This window comes from Phacochoerus africanus, chromosome 12, assembly GCF_016906955.1.
Source record: "Phacochoerus africanus isolate WHEZ1 chromosome 12, ROS_Pafr_v1, whole genome shotgun sequence".
Taxonomy (NCBI): Eukaryota; Metazoa; Chordata; class Mammalia; order Artiodactyla; family Suidae; genus Phacochoerus; species Phacochoerus africanus.
This window is the reverse complement of record NC_062555.1, coordinates 69,333,576-69,347,430: the sequence shown is the minus strand read 5'-3', so window position 1 is coordinate 69,347,430 and position 13,855 is coordinate 69,333,576. Positions and strand designations below refer to the sequence as shown.

The following is a 13,855-nucleotide window of genomic DNA, read 5'->3' as shown; positions in this document are numbered from 1 at the left end:
AAATAACTGCTGGTGGACATTTTTTTAATGGTATAAACAACTGGACTCCAATATTGGGTTATAAATGTACATGGAAATATGATAAAGTGGTAACTGGACAAAGTGAGATGACAACGGGGCATTTTAATAACCATCCTTGACTTTGCAAATTTTCCTTAATGCACACGTATTGCTTTAAGCACCAGAAAGAACATTTTAAATTTAAACTTTCAACCCATGTCTTGAAGCAGTTCCAAAAGGATTCATGTTACAAGGCGTCCCAATGACACAAGACTCCAGGTCGCAGGCTCCAGATGACAGCTGGATCACACCAGAATATTCTGTCATTATTATTTGCACCTTGCATATGTGAGTGTAACAATAGCTGTCGCCTGTCTCAGGCTAGTACCCTAAAAAAACAGATCCCAAAGATAAACTTGAAGCTGATGCTTTATCGGTGGAGGCCTCGGGCTGCAGGAAGTTTGGCAGGAAAGAAGGGAGCTCAGAGCTAAGCAGTGCGCATGGAAGTGGCGGTGATTCCATGCGAGAGCAAGCGTGGTTGTTCAGACAAGCCGGATGCGCCTGGACCAACCATATGGGGGAGGCCCACCAGGGGAGAATGGGGGAGGAATTTCTTTGTGACTATTTCCTTTCTCTTACTGATCAAATCTGCTTGTGGGACGTGAACCCCCAAGCATGTCCAAAGTCTGTGACCCAAAGCAGCCACAGTCCCCGTTCCAGCGTTTCTTCTGGATCCAGGAGTGATGGAATCAACAAAAGCCTTGGCGGGTCCGGGGCAACGGGTTCTGAGCGCCAGAGTGCCCGTGGCTGCCACTGTGACTGCCCTTTCTGGGGAAAGGCCAGGACAGCGGGTGGCATTGGGAGGTGACAGCCGCAGTGACCAGGATTAGCCGCAGAAGACCTGCAGGCCTGGGAGCCGTGGAGGCAGCAAAGCCGGCTCGATGCATGCAATGACCCAACGTGGCCAATCCACCGAGCCTCTCGAGGCCCCGCACGCTCCCTGATACCCGGCGCTCACAGGGTGTAATGAAGCAAGAGGGAAGCGCAGACTCAGGAAGGCGGTTTGAGAACAAGCTGCCCTTGTTTTGTCCCCAAGGGGTCAAGCGCAAATCCCTGCCAACTATATTCTAGAAAAGGAGACCTGGCGTAGCCTTGGCTTCTATCACTTACCCAGCGTGTTCCACATTCTGACTTCTTCCTCGATACCCTGAACAGGGAGCTCTGGAGAGTTTCTGCTGTGGCAGAGTAGGTTAAGGACCTGGTGTTGCTGCAGCTGTGGCACAGGTGGAGCTTCCGCTCAGATTCGATCCCTGGCCTGGGCACTTCTATATGGCAAATGAAAAGGAAAAAGGAAAGAAAAGAATGCTCTGTATTTCCACCTTGCTTATGGTCGGCCAACATCTGGAAACGAGCTCAGTTAATCACTGGACCGGTTCCAAGTCATCCTTATGAGAACATTAAATCCCAAGTCACAGGGGAGTCCCCACCGCTCTGAAGTTCCCATATCCAGCCTTTCATTCTGTCCAGCTTAGTCGAGCACTCTCACTGACCCCCACAAAGTCCCTCAGCTTCGGCCGGGGTACACAAGCACATCCCCTCCAGGGGACCGTGGGTGCCCAGGGTCTGTGATTCCCAGCCCAGCCGCGCAGAGCCCTGCCTGGTCACGGTGGAAGCGGCGGTGCGGACAGAGAATCCGTGCGGGCCCATCTTGAGAATAAGATCATTTTGCAGAGCACCTGCATTAGGTGACAGTGTTGAGGCCGGGGGCACGCTGCTGCCCAGCAGGAGGGGTCGGGGCAACGTCCGATTCAAGACTCTTGGCTCCGGTACCCAGTGACCCCACCCCAAGCTGCAGAGGTTCACACGTGCACCATCAGGCGCCTGACTTGTGCCCGTCTGTCCTTGGCAGCTCTGCCTCCTTGTCCTCTCATCCCTGCGGCCTCGCAAGATGAAGGCATCTTAGGAAGCTGCCTTGGAGACGCCCGAGCTGACACACTGCCTTCCTAAGTCTGCTGCTTCCCTTTTGCTTTATTCGTGTCACCGTCCCTGCTCACAGCCTTGCCTTCCACCTGCTGCCCATCCCAATTAACCGAGGCCAAACCCGAGCGACTGTGATGCCAGGATTTATCACCTGTTGACTGAGAGGGGCAGGGTCCCTGCTGCTTTCAGACAGGTGACAGTCTGATCGCACATGCCATCTGCAGGCCCTGTTTTCTAGAAAACTTCTGGCACCTGTTTATCTTACCTAGGGTTCCAAAGATAACAAGGCTAGGATTTTTGTGGTGGAATAAAACACCAGGGCAGCAGGAACGGGGGGCACATGGAGATGGAGGCAGAAGAGGCGGAGAGGCACACGCAGGGGATGTGTTGTTCTAAGGTTGGCCTCTTTAAGGGAAGAAAGATGGTTTCCTGGGGCGGGGAACCGCCGCCCCCCGCCCCGCCCCGCCCCAGGCCTTACTGAGCAACCAGGTTCCTGCCGGCTCTGCCCCCACCTCCTTCCTGCATCCAAGCTGGCTCTCAGGAGACTCAATCTTGAAGGTCAGCTTGCATCACCCAGACTTTCTGGCCAACTGTGGTTCCCAGAAACGCGATCCTGCCCCCATGGTGTGTTATTTCATTCACATCCAAATATGGTGGGAGGAGCCCCAGGCTTCAAGGATTCGACTGGGTGGGGACTGGGTATCCGAGGTTCCCACTGAGGTAGGCATAACGGAGGTGGGTCGTGGTGGCCGAGACATTCCAGTGGGTCCGTGGTCCAGGGCCCAGGATTCGATGGTGCTGAATCAGTCTGGGGACCCGGTTTGCCTGCGGTGGTCCAGACTCGCCGCCTGGAATCTCACACTATTTCCGGTCCTCCCATAGGCCCCGGCTGGCTGTTTTCCTCTCTACCTTCCACAGAAACGAAAACGGAGGTGGTGTGCTCCGTACTTGGCAGGCAGAACAAGTCTTTGAACCTTGGGCTGTTTGAAAAGTACAGTTGGTACTTAGCCTCCGATCGGTGCTGTCTCCATCCTGGTCTCTCTCCACGACGGTCACACGCCTCCCACTCCAAACACCTGCAGCCGAAGACGGCAGCAGCTGTTCCTCATTTGTTTTGAGACAGATTTCTTTCTTTCCATTTAATTCTCATTTTACTTTGTTGTTTCTGTTTGCGGCCTATGGAAGTTCCCAAGCTAGGGGTTGAATCGAAGCTGAGGGCTTACACCACAGCCACAGCCACAGCCACAGCAGATCCGAGCCGCATCTACGACCTACACCACACTTATGGCAACTCGGGATCCTTAACCCACAGAGCGAGGCCCGGGATGGCGCCTGCATCTTCATGGATACTAGCCCGGTTCTTCACCCGCGGAGCCACAGCAGGAACTCCCTACTTTTACGGGAGTATGGTTGATTGACAATGTTGTGTTAGCTTCAGACATACAGCAAAGCGGTTCCGTTATGTGTAGACCTACACCCGTTCTCTTCCAGATTCCGTCCCCACAGGGGTTACGACACAACATTGACAGCAGTCCCCGTGTACAGTAGGTCCTGGTTCATCTATTTTATATATGACAGTGGTGTCTGTTAATCCCAAACTCCCAGTGTAACCCTCCTTACCCCCCAGCAATAACCATGACAAAGCAAGTTCCCAGCCTGGGTGGGAAGGCGGGATGGTGTCAGAACGCCAGAGGAAGAGTGGGCGTGGGCTGGAGCCCACGCTGCCCAGGACACGTGACACGAAAGGGACGTATGGGCTGACATCACCCTGACGAAATCCTTCTCAAGTCAATCTTCGTGGCCCACCCATCGCCCTGGTACAGTATGTTCACCCCACCAATTCAAGGTCCAGCCTTCGCCCTGGAGTCGCCCAAGGTCACGTCCACATACAGTTAGTGGAGTCTTTGCATCTCCCTTAAGCAGGATGCTGTCCCAGACCCGGAAAAAAAACAGCAGCAGCGCCAGAAGCCAGTACAAAGGCGGGGGGGCGGCTTCCAGGGAACTGAACGTCATCAACAGTCTTGCTGGACGCAGAATCAGAAACGGGCTTTTGGTAGCAACGCAGAGAGAAATATATACATATTTCGGCCTTGATTCATTCGATTTAGAAGTTCTCATCCAGAGACGCGCTTGGCTTTCACCTGATTATACATTCAGACTTTAAATCTGTCACCGAAGATCTTCATCCCAAATAGAAATACAATGACCCCATGCACTCGGCCATATAATCCTGACCTCAATGCTTCTGAGATTTTTTTTTTGTCTTTTTGTCTTGTTTTAGGGCCACACCCGCTGCATATGGAGGTTCCCAGGCTAGGGGGCAAATCTGAGCTATAGCCATTGGCCTACACCACAGCCACGGCAACGCTGGATCCTTAACCCACTGAGCGAGGCCAGGGATCGAACCCGCAACCTCACGGTTCCTAGTCGGATTCGTTTCCACTGCACCAGAACGGGAACTCCGCTTCTGGGACATTTTGACGAAATGAACAACACGCTTCCCACTTTTGTCTGCCTCTTGCTTGGGCTTCGTTTTGTTGCTGTCTTTCCTAAGAGCAAAGGCCCACAATGAAAAACAAAGCCAAACACCCTGTATGCAGAACTTGATGGCCAGCAAGGCAGAAGGGTTTCACGTGAGATGCCTGAGATTGTCTTCGACGGGAAGAACTGGCGCAGCATCCCACCATCTCATTTCCCCCAGTGCCTCTGCCCCCGCCCCACCTTACCTCGGTCCCCAGGCAATGCTCTGAGGGGAAGGGAAGGAGCAGGTCCCCGGGGCCGAGACCCCGCGATGGGTGCTGAGGCCTCCCTTCCTCTTCCAACCTGGGTGCCCACGGCCTACTTGTGACATCTCAAGGACAACGAAAAAGTGGAAATACGGCTATTTGGTTATCGCTGCCATAGACATAAGGTAGTGTTTCTACACGACACCAGGTAATCATAAAACAACTCAGGTACAATGGGAAATGGGAAGGCTAGGGTGAGCGCGTGAGGATATAACGTTTTCATAAAAAGAATAAGCACAAGTTCCTGAGAAAAAGTTCCAGAGCTGGCAGGTGACCTTGAAATTGAAAGGTAACAAAGGATTTTGAGAGCCATGATTATTAAAACCCTATAAACACTTGCTTTGGTGCATGGCGGGAAGCAATAATAATCTCAACGCCAACCTTAAAAATAAAATGTAATAGGAGCGCCTGTCTTGGCTCAGGGGAAACGAATCCGACTAGGAACCACGAGGCTGCGGGTCCGATCCCTGGCTTTGCTCAGTGGGTTAAGGATCCAGCGTTGTTGCTGTGGCTGTGGCGCAGGCCAGCAGCTGTAGCTCCGGTTTGACCCCTAGCCTGGGAACCTCCATACGCTGCGGGTGCAGCCCTAAAAAGACAAAAGTAAATAAAATGTAATGACCTTCCACACAAAGACACAACCGCCACCATAGAATTTATTGTTACTTTATTAACAACGTGGCTTACAACTTTTTTCAAGTAAAAAGGGTTTTTATCATTTAGAATAAAAATTAAAATATAACTCTGATATAGATTTTCGTTTATTTACATGAAAACATATATACAGAATACAATCTGACAGCAAACCAATGACATGCCCTTGGGTCCTGCAAGTCCCGAAAGTAAAAACACCAATTTTTCCCTTGGATGCACCAAAACATACACAAGCGCTGCATCAAATTCCAATACAAACTATTCAAACCGGAATATGCAAAACGGTGAAGGGGCTTTGGACTCTCACGACGACGAGGGGTAGTTCACGCTTCTCGATCTCATGCTAGCTCCCATTCGCAACAACTAATGAAAGGGTTATGTTTTCTGTCACTGAAAACCTTCTGTCTCCAACTTCCCACCCTCAGGGGGTTTTCAGCGAATGCCTGCACGCCCCTCTGACGCATCTCTTTGGTCCACCCGAAGCCCTGCTCTGCCTGGTGCTGCAGGCTCCACCTGCGGGAATGCCCACCGGCACCAAATCCTAGCCCTTCACCGCAAAACCGAGTGGATGGAGAAGGTGCAGCTCAGGAGACTGCGTTATCATCGCGCATCTAAACCAGAGACGCCCAAAGCGGCACCACGGGTCAGGGCTTGGAATTTTTAGGTGATTTGAGTGGCTCCGATAAACAGCCCAACGGGATGTGATCCCGCTGTGTTCAGGACACACGTAAATGAGCTCTGGTGATAAAAGCTACCGAGCCAACCAACTTAAAAATTCAACCGAGTGGAAAGCAAGCTCCAGAAACCTCTTCAGCAGCAGAGAGAGTCAGTGCACCGTCATCACTGCCCGGCGAGCCTTCCCTTCCCCTGCTAGCTACTGCTCCGGAGACGCGGGCAGCACGTCTGTCTGCCCAACAGTTTTCTTTTCCTTCACACTACAGACATTTTAATTTACTATTTCCCCTTCATTCAAATAATTGCACACGGCGTCACAGCTTCCTAAGGACAGGAGGAGGGTAGGACTTGCGGGCTAGATTCACCATCCGAACCAAAAGCAACAATGATGCTCAAACCACGAAGACGTTAACACTACTGCTTTTATAGTTCTATCTACAGAAAGAAATCTAAACAGGCGTCCTATCAAAACAGTATGAGACCCCCTACAGTCCCCAAAGGGAGAACAGCCCTCAGAAAGGGACACTTGGTTTAAGATAAAAGGAAGATCTCAGAACTCGCCTGATACCAACACTCCAAATTCTATGACACAAATAAAGGAAACGGAGACCCGTCTTCAAAGGCTGATCAAAAGCAACCGTCAAGGGACGGGAGAGAGGGGCGGGTGGCGGGGGCAGGGGGGGGGGCGCAGCGTTAAAGGTCAGAGTCACTTTAATTTATCGAGGAACAAACCAAAGCAAACCCAGGAAATCAGCTTTCAAATATGATCAAATAAGGCAAAGCAAACCTAAGAGCCGTTCGGCTCCAACACTTCAAGGGGGTCAGACTTTGATCACACGAACCTCATCTGAAATGCGATGGTGAGACGCAGAGTTCGCCACGCTACGCAACTCCGCAGTGAAGGAGCTTGGCTTTTCGCTCTTGTCATTTTTGTTGAAGCAAAGAAGTCCTTCTGTGATGGCGGTCATCGCCCTGCTCTTTTTAGGTTTGTATTTTTGTGGCTGGGATAGTTTCTTCACATGGGACAAAGGCAGTCAAGAGGTCAGAGGTCACACTAACATAAGCTCCATTCGTTTTCTGGCGGGATGGAGTGACGGACTGTCTGCTTTTCCAGCGACACAGTGTGCAGACGGCAGCGTCCGTCCATCCGTCCGTCCGTCCTCGTGGCCGCGAGGGGGAGACGCGCGTCCCGGCCAGTTGCAGGAGGTAAGGAGCGCACGGTGTTTGCGGGGCCCAGGTAGGTGTACAGGGAAGAGGACCCTGGTCCCCAAGGGTTGTCAGAGAGACAGGCGGAGATGGGAGCATCTGGGGACAAACGGAGGCATCGCTGGCTGGAGGGTTTCCACCAAGAACCATGCGGCTCGGGGGCCGTGCCGCGCGGAAGAGACAGACAGAGCAGCAACGGCAGGAGGACGCCCCTTGAGAACTGGCCCTTTTCTAAAACATAAGCTGGTGAGGGGTGAACCCTCCCGAGAAATGAACGCCACCCGACACTCGTGTCACCGAATTCCCGCTCACCTGGAGACACGTGGCCTCCACCACGGAAACGTCCAAAGAACCTGAGTGGGAGGACGCTGGCGACACTCGGAGCAAAAGCATCTTCTTGGCCCTAAAACGCCTCCTGGCTCCCAGACGCACCCTTAGGACCTCGGCCAGAGCCGGGCCTCTCTCTTCTGCCTCGGCTGCAGCTGGCTCCCCACCAGGCATGTGCTGAGCGTGAGGAGGGGACGGGGCTGGTCCCCCAAAGGGGCTGAGGGTACGGCAAGTCCCGGGCACCTGGTGCCCTGGGAGGAGGCAGCCTCCAGCCCTCCAAGATCCCCTCACTTCTGTGAGGCACCTCCTCCTTCTCGGGCCACCACCGCAAAGGGCACGAGGAGGTGACCCTCATTCTGAATGGACATCGGGCTGCAGCCCCCACAGCCCTTCATCCCCGTCCCGACGTCCCAGGTGCCACGGGGACAGCTCAGCCTGAAAAGGCCACAGTGAGGGATCACGAAGGAATCGGCGGCGGGACGATGCCAGACCGTGAAGAGGACAACCTTTCCAACTGCTTGGCAGAGCTGAGCGCCATGGGACTGGGTGTTTAAGGCCAAAAGCATGTGGCTGAGAAGGCAGGGGTGGGGGACCCCGGGGGTGGGGGGAACTTGGGCTTGGAAGAGAAATCAGACCACAGGCCAGGCCTGAATCCCCACGGGCCTTCCTGTCGGCCCAGGACAGGACGCTGGTGCCCCGCAGAGGTGCCCAGGCAGGGCCAGGTGCCCAGGCAGGGCCATGTGCCCAGCGTTTAAACCTGTCGGGTCGGCCACGGGGAGACCCCGGCCTCACACAAGCGTGTGTCCCTCCCGTCTCATCTCTCACAGCCACAGAGCATCGACAAAGCTCAGCGCGAGCGACCGAGCTTCTCGAGATGGGACACAACCAGGCTCTGATGTCGCAGGAGCGTGAGCCGCTCATTAGCCGGCCAGGATTGTATTAACGGGGATGCTGAGATTCTCATCAAAGAGAAAAGGGCAAAGTAATCACGGTCAAAAAGCAGGGAGGGATGTGTGGCCCTACTTTTCCCGCCCAAGCTGGACAGCGTGGAGGCTGCGCTTCCTCGGGTAAGTTTAAAAAACATCTGGGCAACTAGCCCATAGAATGCAGTTGGCTGCTTGGGTTTGAAAGAACATCCTGGATCCCTGCTGGGTGTCCCCAGACGTGTCCTCAGACACAAAGGCCCGCCGGTTCCCAGAGCCATCGGTGTCTCTGCAAGCGGCTGAAGGGACTTGATGAAAACTGCCTGAGAAACGTCCCACTCAACCTCGAAGCCAGAGTGAGCCGCAGGAATCACACGGCCGCCGTCCTCAGCTTTCCCACTTTGGCCGCTCCAACTCATCCCTGACAGCACGAGCCAGATGGGGACAAGGGGACATCTGTCCCCTGCAGGGACCCCTCGAAGGGGATGGGCTGGTGTAAACAGCTTCCCTCAGGTCCCTTCCCACTCGTTCCTCTGGAATGAAGCTCCGCCTTCAATTTACAACTCAACAGGCCCAAGAGACTAAAGGAGACCCACCCCCCCAAAACTGGTTGCAGTTAAATCAGAGCTTGAGATCTCGGAGGTTCCATAAAGGACACCTCTGGGCAGACGTTCTGGACGCCACCACCCAGGGAGCTGACCCCGGAGTGACACTGCCTCCCTCCACGCCCAGACAGGCAGTGGCCTTCCTGTGCCAACTGCCATCCTGCAACAACACCTTGGGCTGTGGGAGCAACGAGCTGCCACCAGATCAAACTGCGGTGACAGCCACACCTGAAAGAAGCATCTGTGAACAATTCTAGCAAAACCATCCGCGAGGCTGCCTCCTGGGTCACAACCGAAAAGACATCACCTGCATCTCAGTTTTCAAAGAAACCGGGTCTTGGTTCAGGAAGGCGCGTTCCAGGCAGCTGCCCGCTTGGTGGTGGGCGACCCTCAGGGTACGAGCTTTGTTCACAGCCTCCAGGGGCCATTGTGGGGGGCTGGGGGCTTTGGAAACTTGGAGCCGGCTGGGGGACGGGGCGGCGGGGGCGGGGGGTGGCTCGCGCGTCTCGCCTTGTGGGGACGCGTCTGAGGCAGCCCCCTCATGCCCGGGGAAAGGGCCGTTTCAGTCCTGGAGACCTCCTGAGACACGGCGTCCCCGAGCAGCAGCGGGGCGTCAGTTGGCGTACTGGGCGTAGAAGGCCACTCTGACCCTCTCGATCTGGTGGCACAGCTTGACGGCGGGGCCCAGCTTCAGCTCCATGCACTCCTGCACCGTGGGGAGGGTCAGCAAGAGGAGCGCCTGCCCGTCGATGTCCTGAGGGAAGACAGAGCCCGTTAGAGCCAACGCCGGGACAGCGCGCACGGGGACACGTGGGCCACGGCGGGCTTCGTCCCAGCACCGGGGTGGCCCTCGTCCCCTCTGAGCCTGGAGAGCGCCGGCCGAGAGTGTGACCTGGCATGACAGCTGTCCAGGCTGTTGGTTAGTGACATCTTTCCACTAAAAGCATTTTGGCTACGGGGAAACTCACCAACTGGAGTGGGAGGGGAAGAAGAGCTGGATCAAGTGAGCTGAGCCGGGGCGGCGAGGCTCCCCGCAGCCCACGGCCTCTCCCTGGGAGGCCCCCCGGCCCCTCCCGCCTGGGCTCTCCTTTCCTCCCCCTGCGCTGCCGTGACTTAGCTGAGCAGGAGCTGACAGTTCCCCATCAGAAGGGGCAGAAGATGCCAGGCACACAGCACACCCCTCCATGGAGGACACACGGACTGAACACGTGTGCAGTGTGCTGTGCGTGCATGCACGTGCTCTCTCTCTCTCTCTTTCACACACACACACACACACACACACACACACACACGCCTCCACTTACAACCTGAGTCCCCCGAACAAGGACCGTGCGTGCGGTCTGCTTCCTGTGCGGGCTTGTTCAGCTCCCCTCCATCCACACACAGGGCCCCCGCACGACACTGGGATAGTCACTCCGAGACTCAGGCTGCATTCGCAGGAGGAAGCAGAGCACAAAGGCTCACCCCAGAGCTTTACGATCGCCCACTGGGGCTGCTTCGTCTCCTGCCCCGCTTGCCTCCCGTAAGAATCGGGTGCATTTACCGAGACGTGGTTTGAGTGGTTACCAAGTGTCCCAGCAACCCCGCTCCCTCTTCGCCCAGAAGGCCCTCGTGTTCCAAGGAAACAAACGAGGCTCCAAGAGGCTGCAGGCCCGAGGTGACGATAAAGGCTGGGAGTGGAACAGGAGCAGAAGCTGAAATCGGCAGGCACCCCAGACTCCACCACGTGGAGAAACAGCCTCCCCCACCGCCGATGGGGGCTCTGAGAGTCTCAGAGACAGCAGCCACGCCACTGACACGGGCATGTATCTCACACATCACAGATCAATGACTTTCACATAAGCAGCTCATTTTCTTCAACTAAGTGTTTAGCTGTCGTGAAAGCATCTAAAGCAAAAAAGCCAAAATGGGCATAACTGTTCCTGCGGGAAGACCAGTGCTGAGGGGAAGCATCTTTATCGCAGGATCAGTTTCAAAACCACCTTGATACACTGTTATCCTCCAATACCTCTATAGCAATAAAAATCTAGAATTAACTTTAAAAAGTATCAGTGCAAGTGCAAGGTATTACTCTTAAACCACGGACAGACCTGGGCTGTGCTGTGTGCAACTCTAAGCCGTGTCTCACCCGAGACTCAGACTCAACCTCATCAAACCACAAAGTGAGCAGAGCAGCTCGGAGGACACCCTGAAAGTGGGAGATAAACTCAAAAAATTCCAGGGGCTCTAATTACACGCCCCCCTTTCTCTATCATGCTTTTACATATGGTTTTCCAGTTTCTTTTCACGTGCCACCTACAAGGCCATGGCGCAAATATGCACATCCCCCTGGCCTGGGGCCTCCTAGCCGACTCCACTTTCATAGCCAAATCCACATATACCGTATGCACAGTAGACAGAGAGGGGCACAGGCCAGCAGAGCTGGCTGATCTAACCTAGATCACAAAGCGACAGCAGTGGTTTTCTGAAAGCAAACTTTGGGGGGAAAGTGGTAGCTCCACTCTTCACACCCACGCCGGTCAGGATGGCTAATCCTTGGACACACGGATTAATCACAATTGAAAATCAGCCCTAAAATATTTGAATAGCTCTCCATAGACAATTTCAGTAAAGACAGCCGCCCTATGCAGGTGCCACATTTAGGTGGAGGCTCTCAGTCACTTATTCACTCAACAAACACACACAGAGCTCCTACTAAGCACCGGGGCACCCTGAAGGCCTCTGAAGACAGCAAATTGAACAAAACAAAGACTCCCACCCTGGAGACTCTAGGAACCTTAAGGGAGGCAGACAAATGGACCCTCTGATACAGGGAACTTGGGTTCGAGGAAGCCAAGGAAGGCTTCTGAGATGAGGTGATGCCTGAACTCAGACCTCAGGGACCAGCGGGAGGCATTAAAGTGAGGACAGCCTTACAGAACACAAGCGGTTCAGGAGAGCATGGAATTCAAGGAACATGGGGGACACTGAAGACAGAACCGAGATGGTCCCTTAGGGAAGGCAGAACCTATTCCGGGGTGTGCGGTAAGAAGTCACAGAAAGACTATAAGCGGGTAAGTGACTTCGTCAGACTGGAGTGTCTCAACCTAATACTGGCCGCAGTGAATCCAAATGAATGAAGAAGCAGGCGGGGAAGGTACGAGGTGGGAGGTCAGCACATTTATCAGGAAAGAGCAAAGCTGAGCCTCCCCAAGAGAGGTCGTTGGCCAAAGTGGGATGCCACCTGTCGGATTCGTTAAAGCAAAGAGTCTAAACATCGGTTAAACCTGCAACTACCCTGACATTTCTTTATTAGACGTAAACCACCAATTTGGGTAGTTCGCTAATTGTATGGCTCTGATTCCTAAAAGGTGAATAAGTAGGAAAATTCTTACTTAAGAGTCTCGTGCTTTTTACAGACGTGCGGCATATTCCTGTATAATGTACACATTTGCAGCATGAAATTACAGAGCCTGGTTTTTTTTAAGTAGTTGCTCTAACATGTCAGAATTAAAAGGCATATATCCTGGTAACGGGAAGTTCGTAATTTTTGTAAATGCTCCTGGTGATGATAAAAAGTCTCTGAATTCACAGCTTGGAATCCAGGGAGGGACTGCGCGTGGCCGCAATTCTGCACATCGCCCTTCTCCCGCGTGCTGGCGCGTGGACCCCCCAGCTCCTCCCAGGTCCCCTAAAAACTCCCCTGAAACCTGGAGGGACCCACTGGAGACCTCACCAAATCAGAGCTGTGGCACTTGGGCCCAAAGGAGACAGGACAAATCAGGAACTGAAGGTCTGATTGAACCAAAACCCCCGCAAGCGCCTGAGGACTTCAGGCAGCCCCACCGGTAAGAGCCGTTTACTAGGACAGCTGAAACGGCCTAACCTGGAACTTAAGGTGAAACAGAAACAAGGTAACTATCAATTAAATTCGACCTGTTTTTCTCTCCACAAGAGTTAAGTAAGCAGGTAGGTAGGGTCAAGTTTTCAGGCGACGTGCAAAGACGCTCCTTGTTGATTCTAGAAAGTTGTCAGGTGTCCGCAGCGTTTCCTCTGCTCAGACGCCTTAGCTTGGGAAGGCGTGAAACTTCCCAAGATGTTAAAAACAGGGATTAAGGAGTTGCTGCTGCTGTACAACGAGCTGAGCCACCACTCCCTTGTTCAGTGCCCTCGCCCGCATCCACAGAAGGGGGTCAGCAGAGGATGACGGAAGGCTAAGCGCTGCTCTCCCTGGGAGGAGCCGGGAACTACATTCATTTGCTTTGCACAAGCAGTAAGAGACAAAGTCTTGTGAAACGATGCAAGAGAGCAGCAAACTGAGCAAACGGGGCAGAGCAAGTCACAGGCTTCCACGTCAACTGTGTGCGGGGGGCCCGGTGAGAAGCGGGCAAGGGGACTGTGTTTAGAGTGGCGACTTGTTTTCATATGAATTTAAGGAAAAATGTAAATAAAACCCCTCCTTTTTTATGGTGCATCAGAGTATTTCTTATGTGTTAGTATATTTATAGTCATTTTACTTGCTAGGTTAACATTTTGAAGGAATAGATTGTATCAACTGTTTCCGCATTTATCCGCCATTGAACACGGAACCTAACATCCAATAGGCTTTAAAGTAATTTACAGAGAAAGAAATGAAGCAAGGAAGCCGTCAGGAAAGCAGCATGAGGGTGCACACGATGGCCCGAGGGCGCCTGCCTCTGTGAAGGTCAAGCGGACAGACCTT

At 53.6% G+C, this 13,855-nt stretch overlaps 1 protein-coding gene across 3 annotated transcripts in view; it reads right to left on the bottom strand.

Moving 5' to 3' along the window:
- Positions 1–5,413: 5,413 nt before the first annotated feature.
- SFMBT2 (Scm like with four mbt domains 2) overlaps positions 5,414–13,855 on the bottom strand; it is a 194,793-nt gene continuing 186,351 nt past the window's right edge. For all 3 annotated transcript variants that reach the window (XM_047755296.1, XM_047755297.1, XM_047755298.1), the window contains one exon: positions 5,414–9,907. In XM_047755296.1, coding sequence (XP_047611252.1) covers positions 9,767–9,907 — 141 coding nt within the window. In that variant the 3' untranslated portion in view covers positions 5,414–9,766. The remainder of the gene's footprint in view (positions 9,908–13,855) is intronic.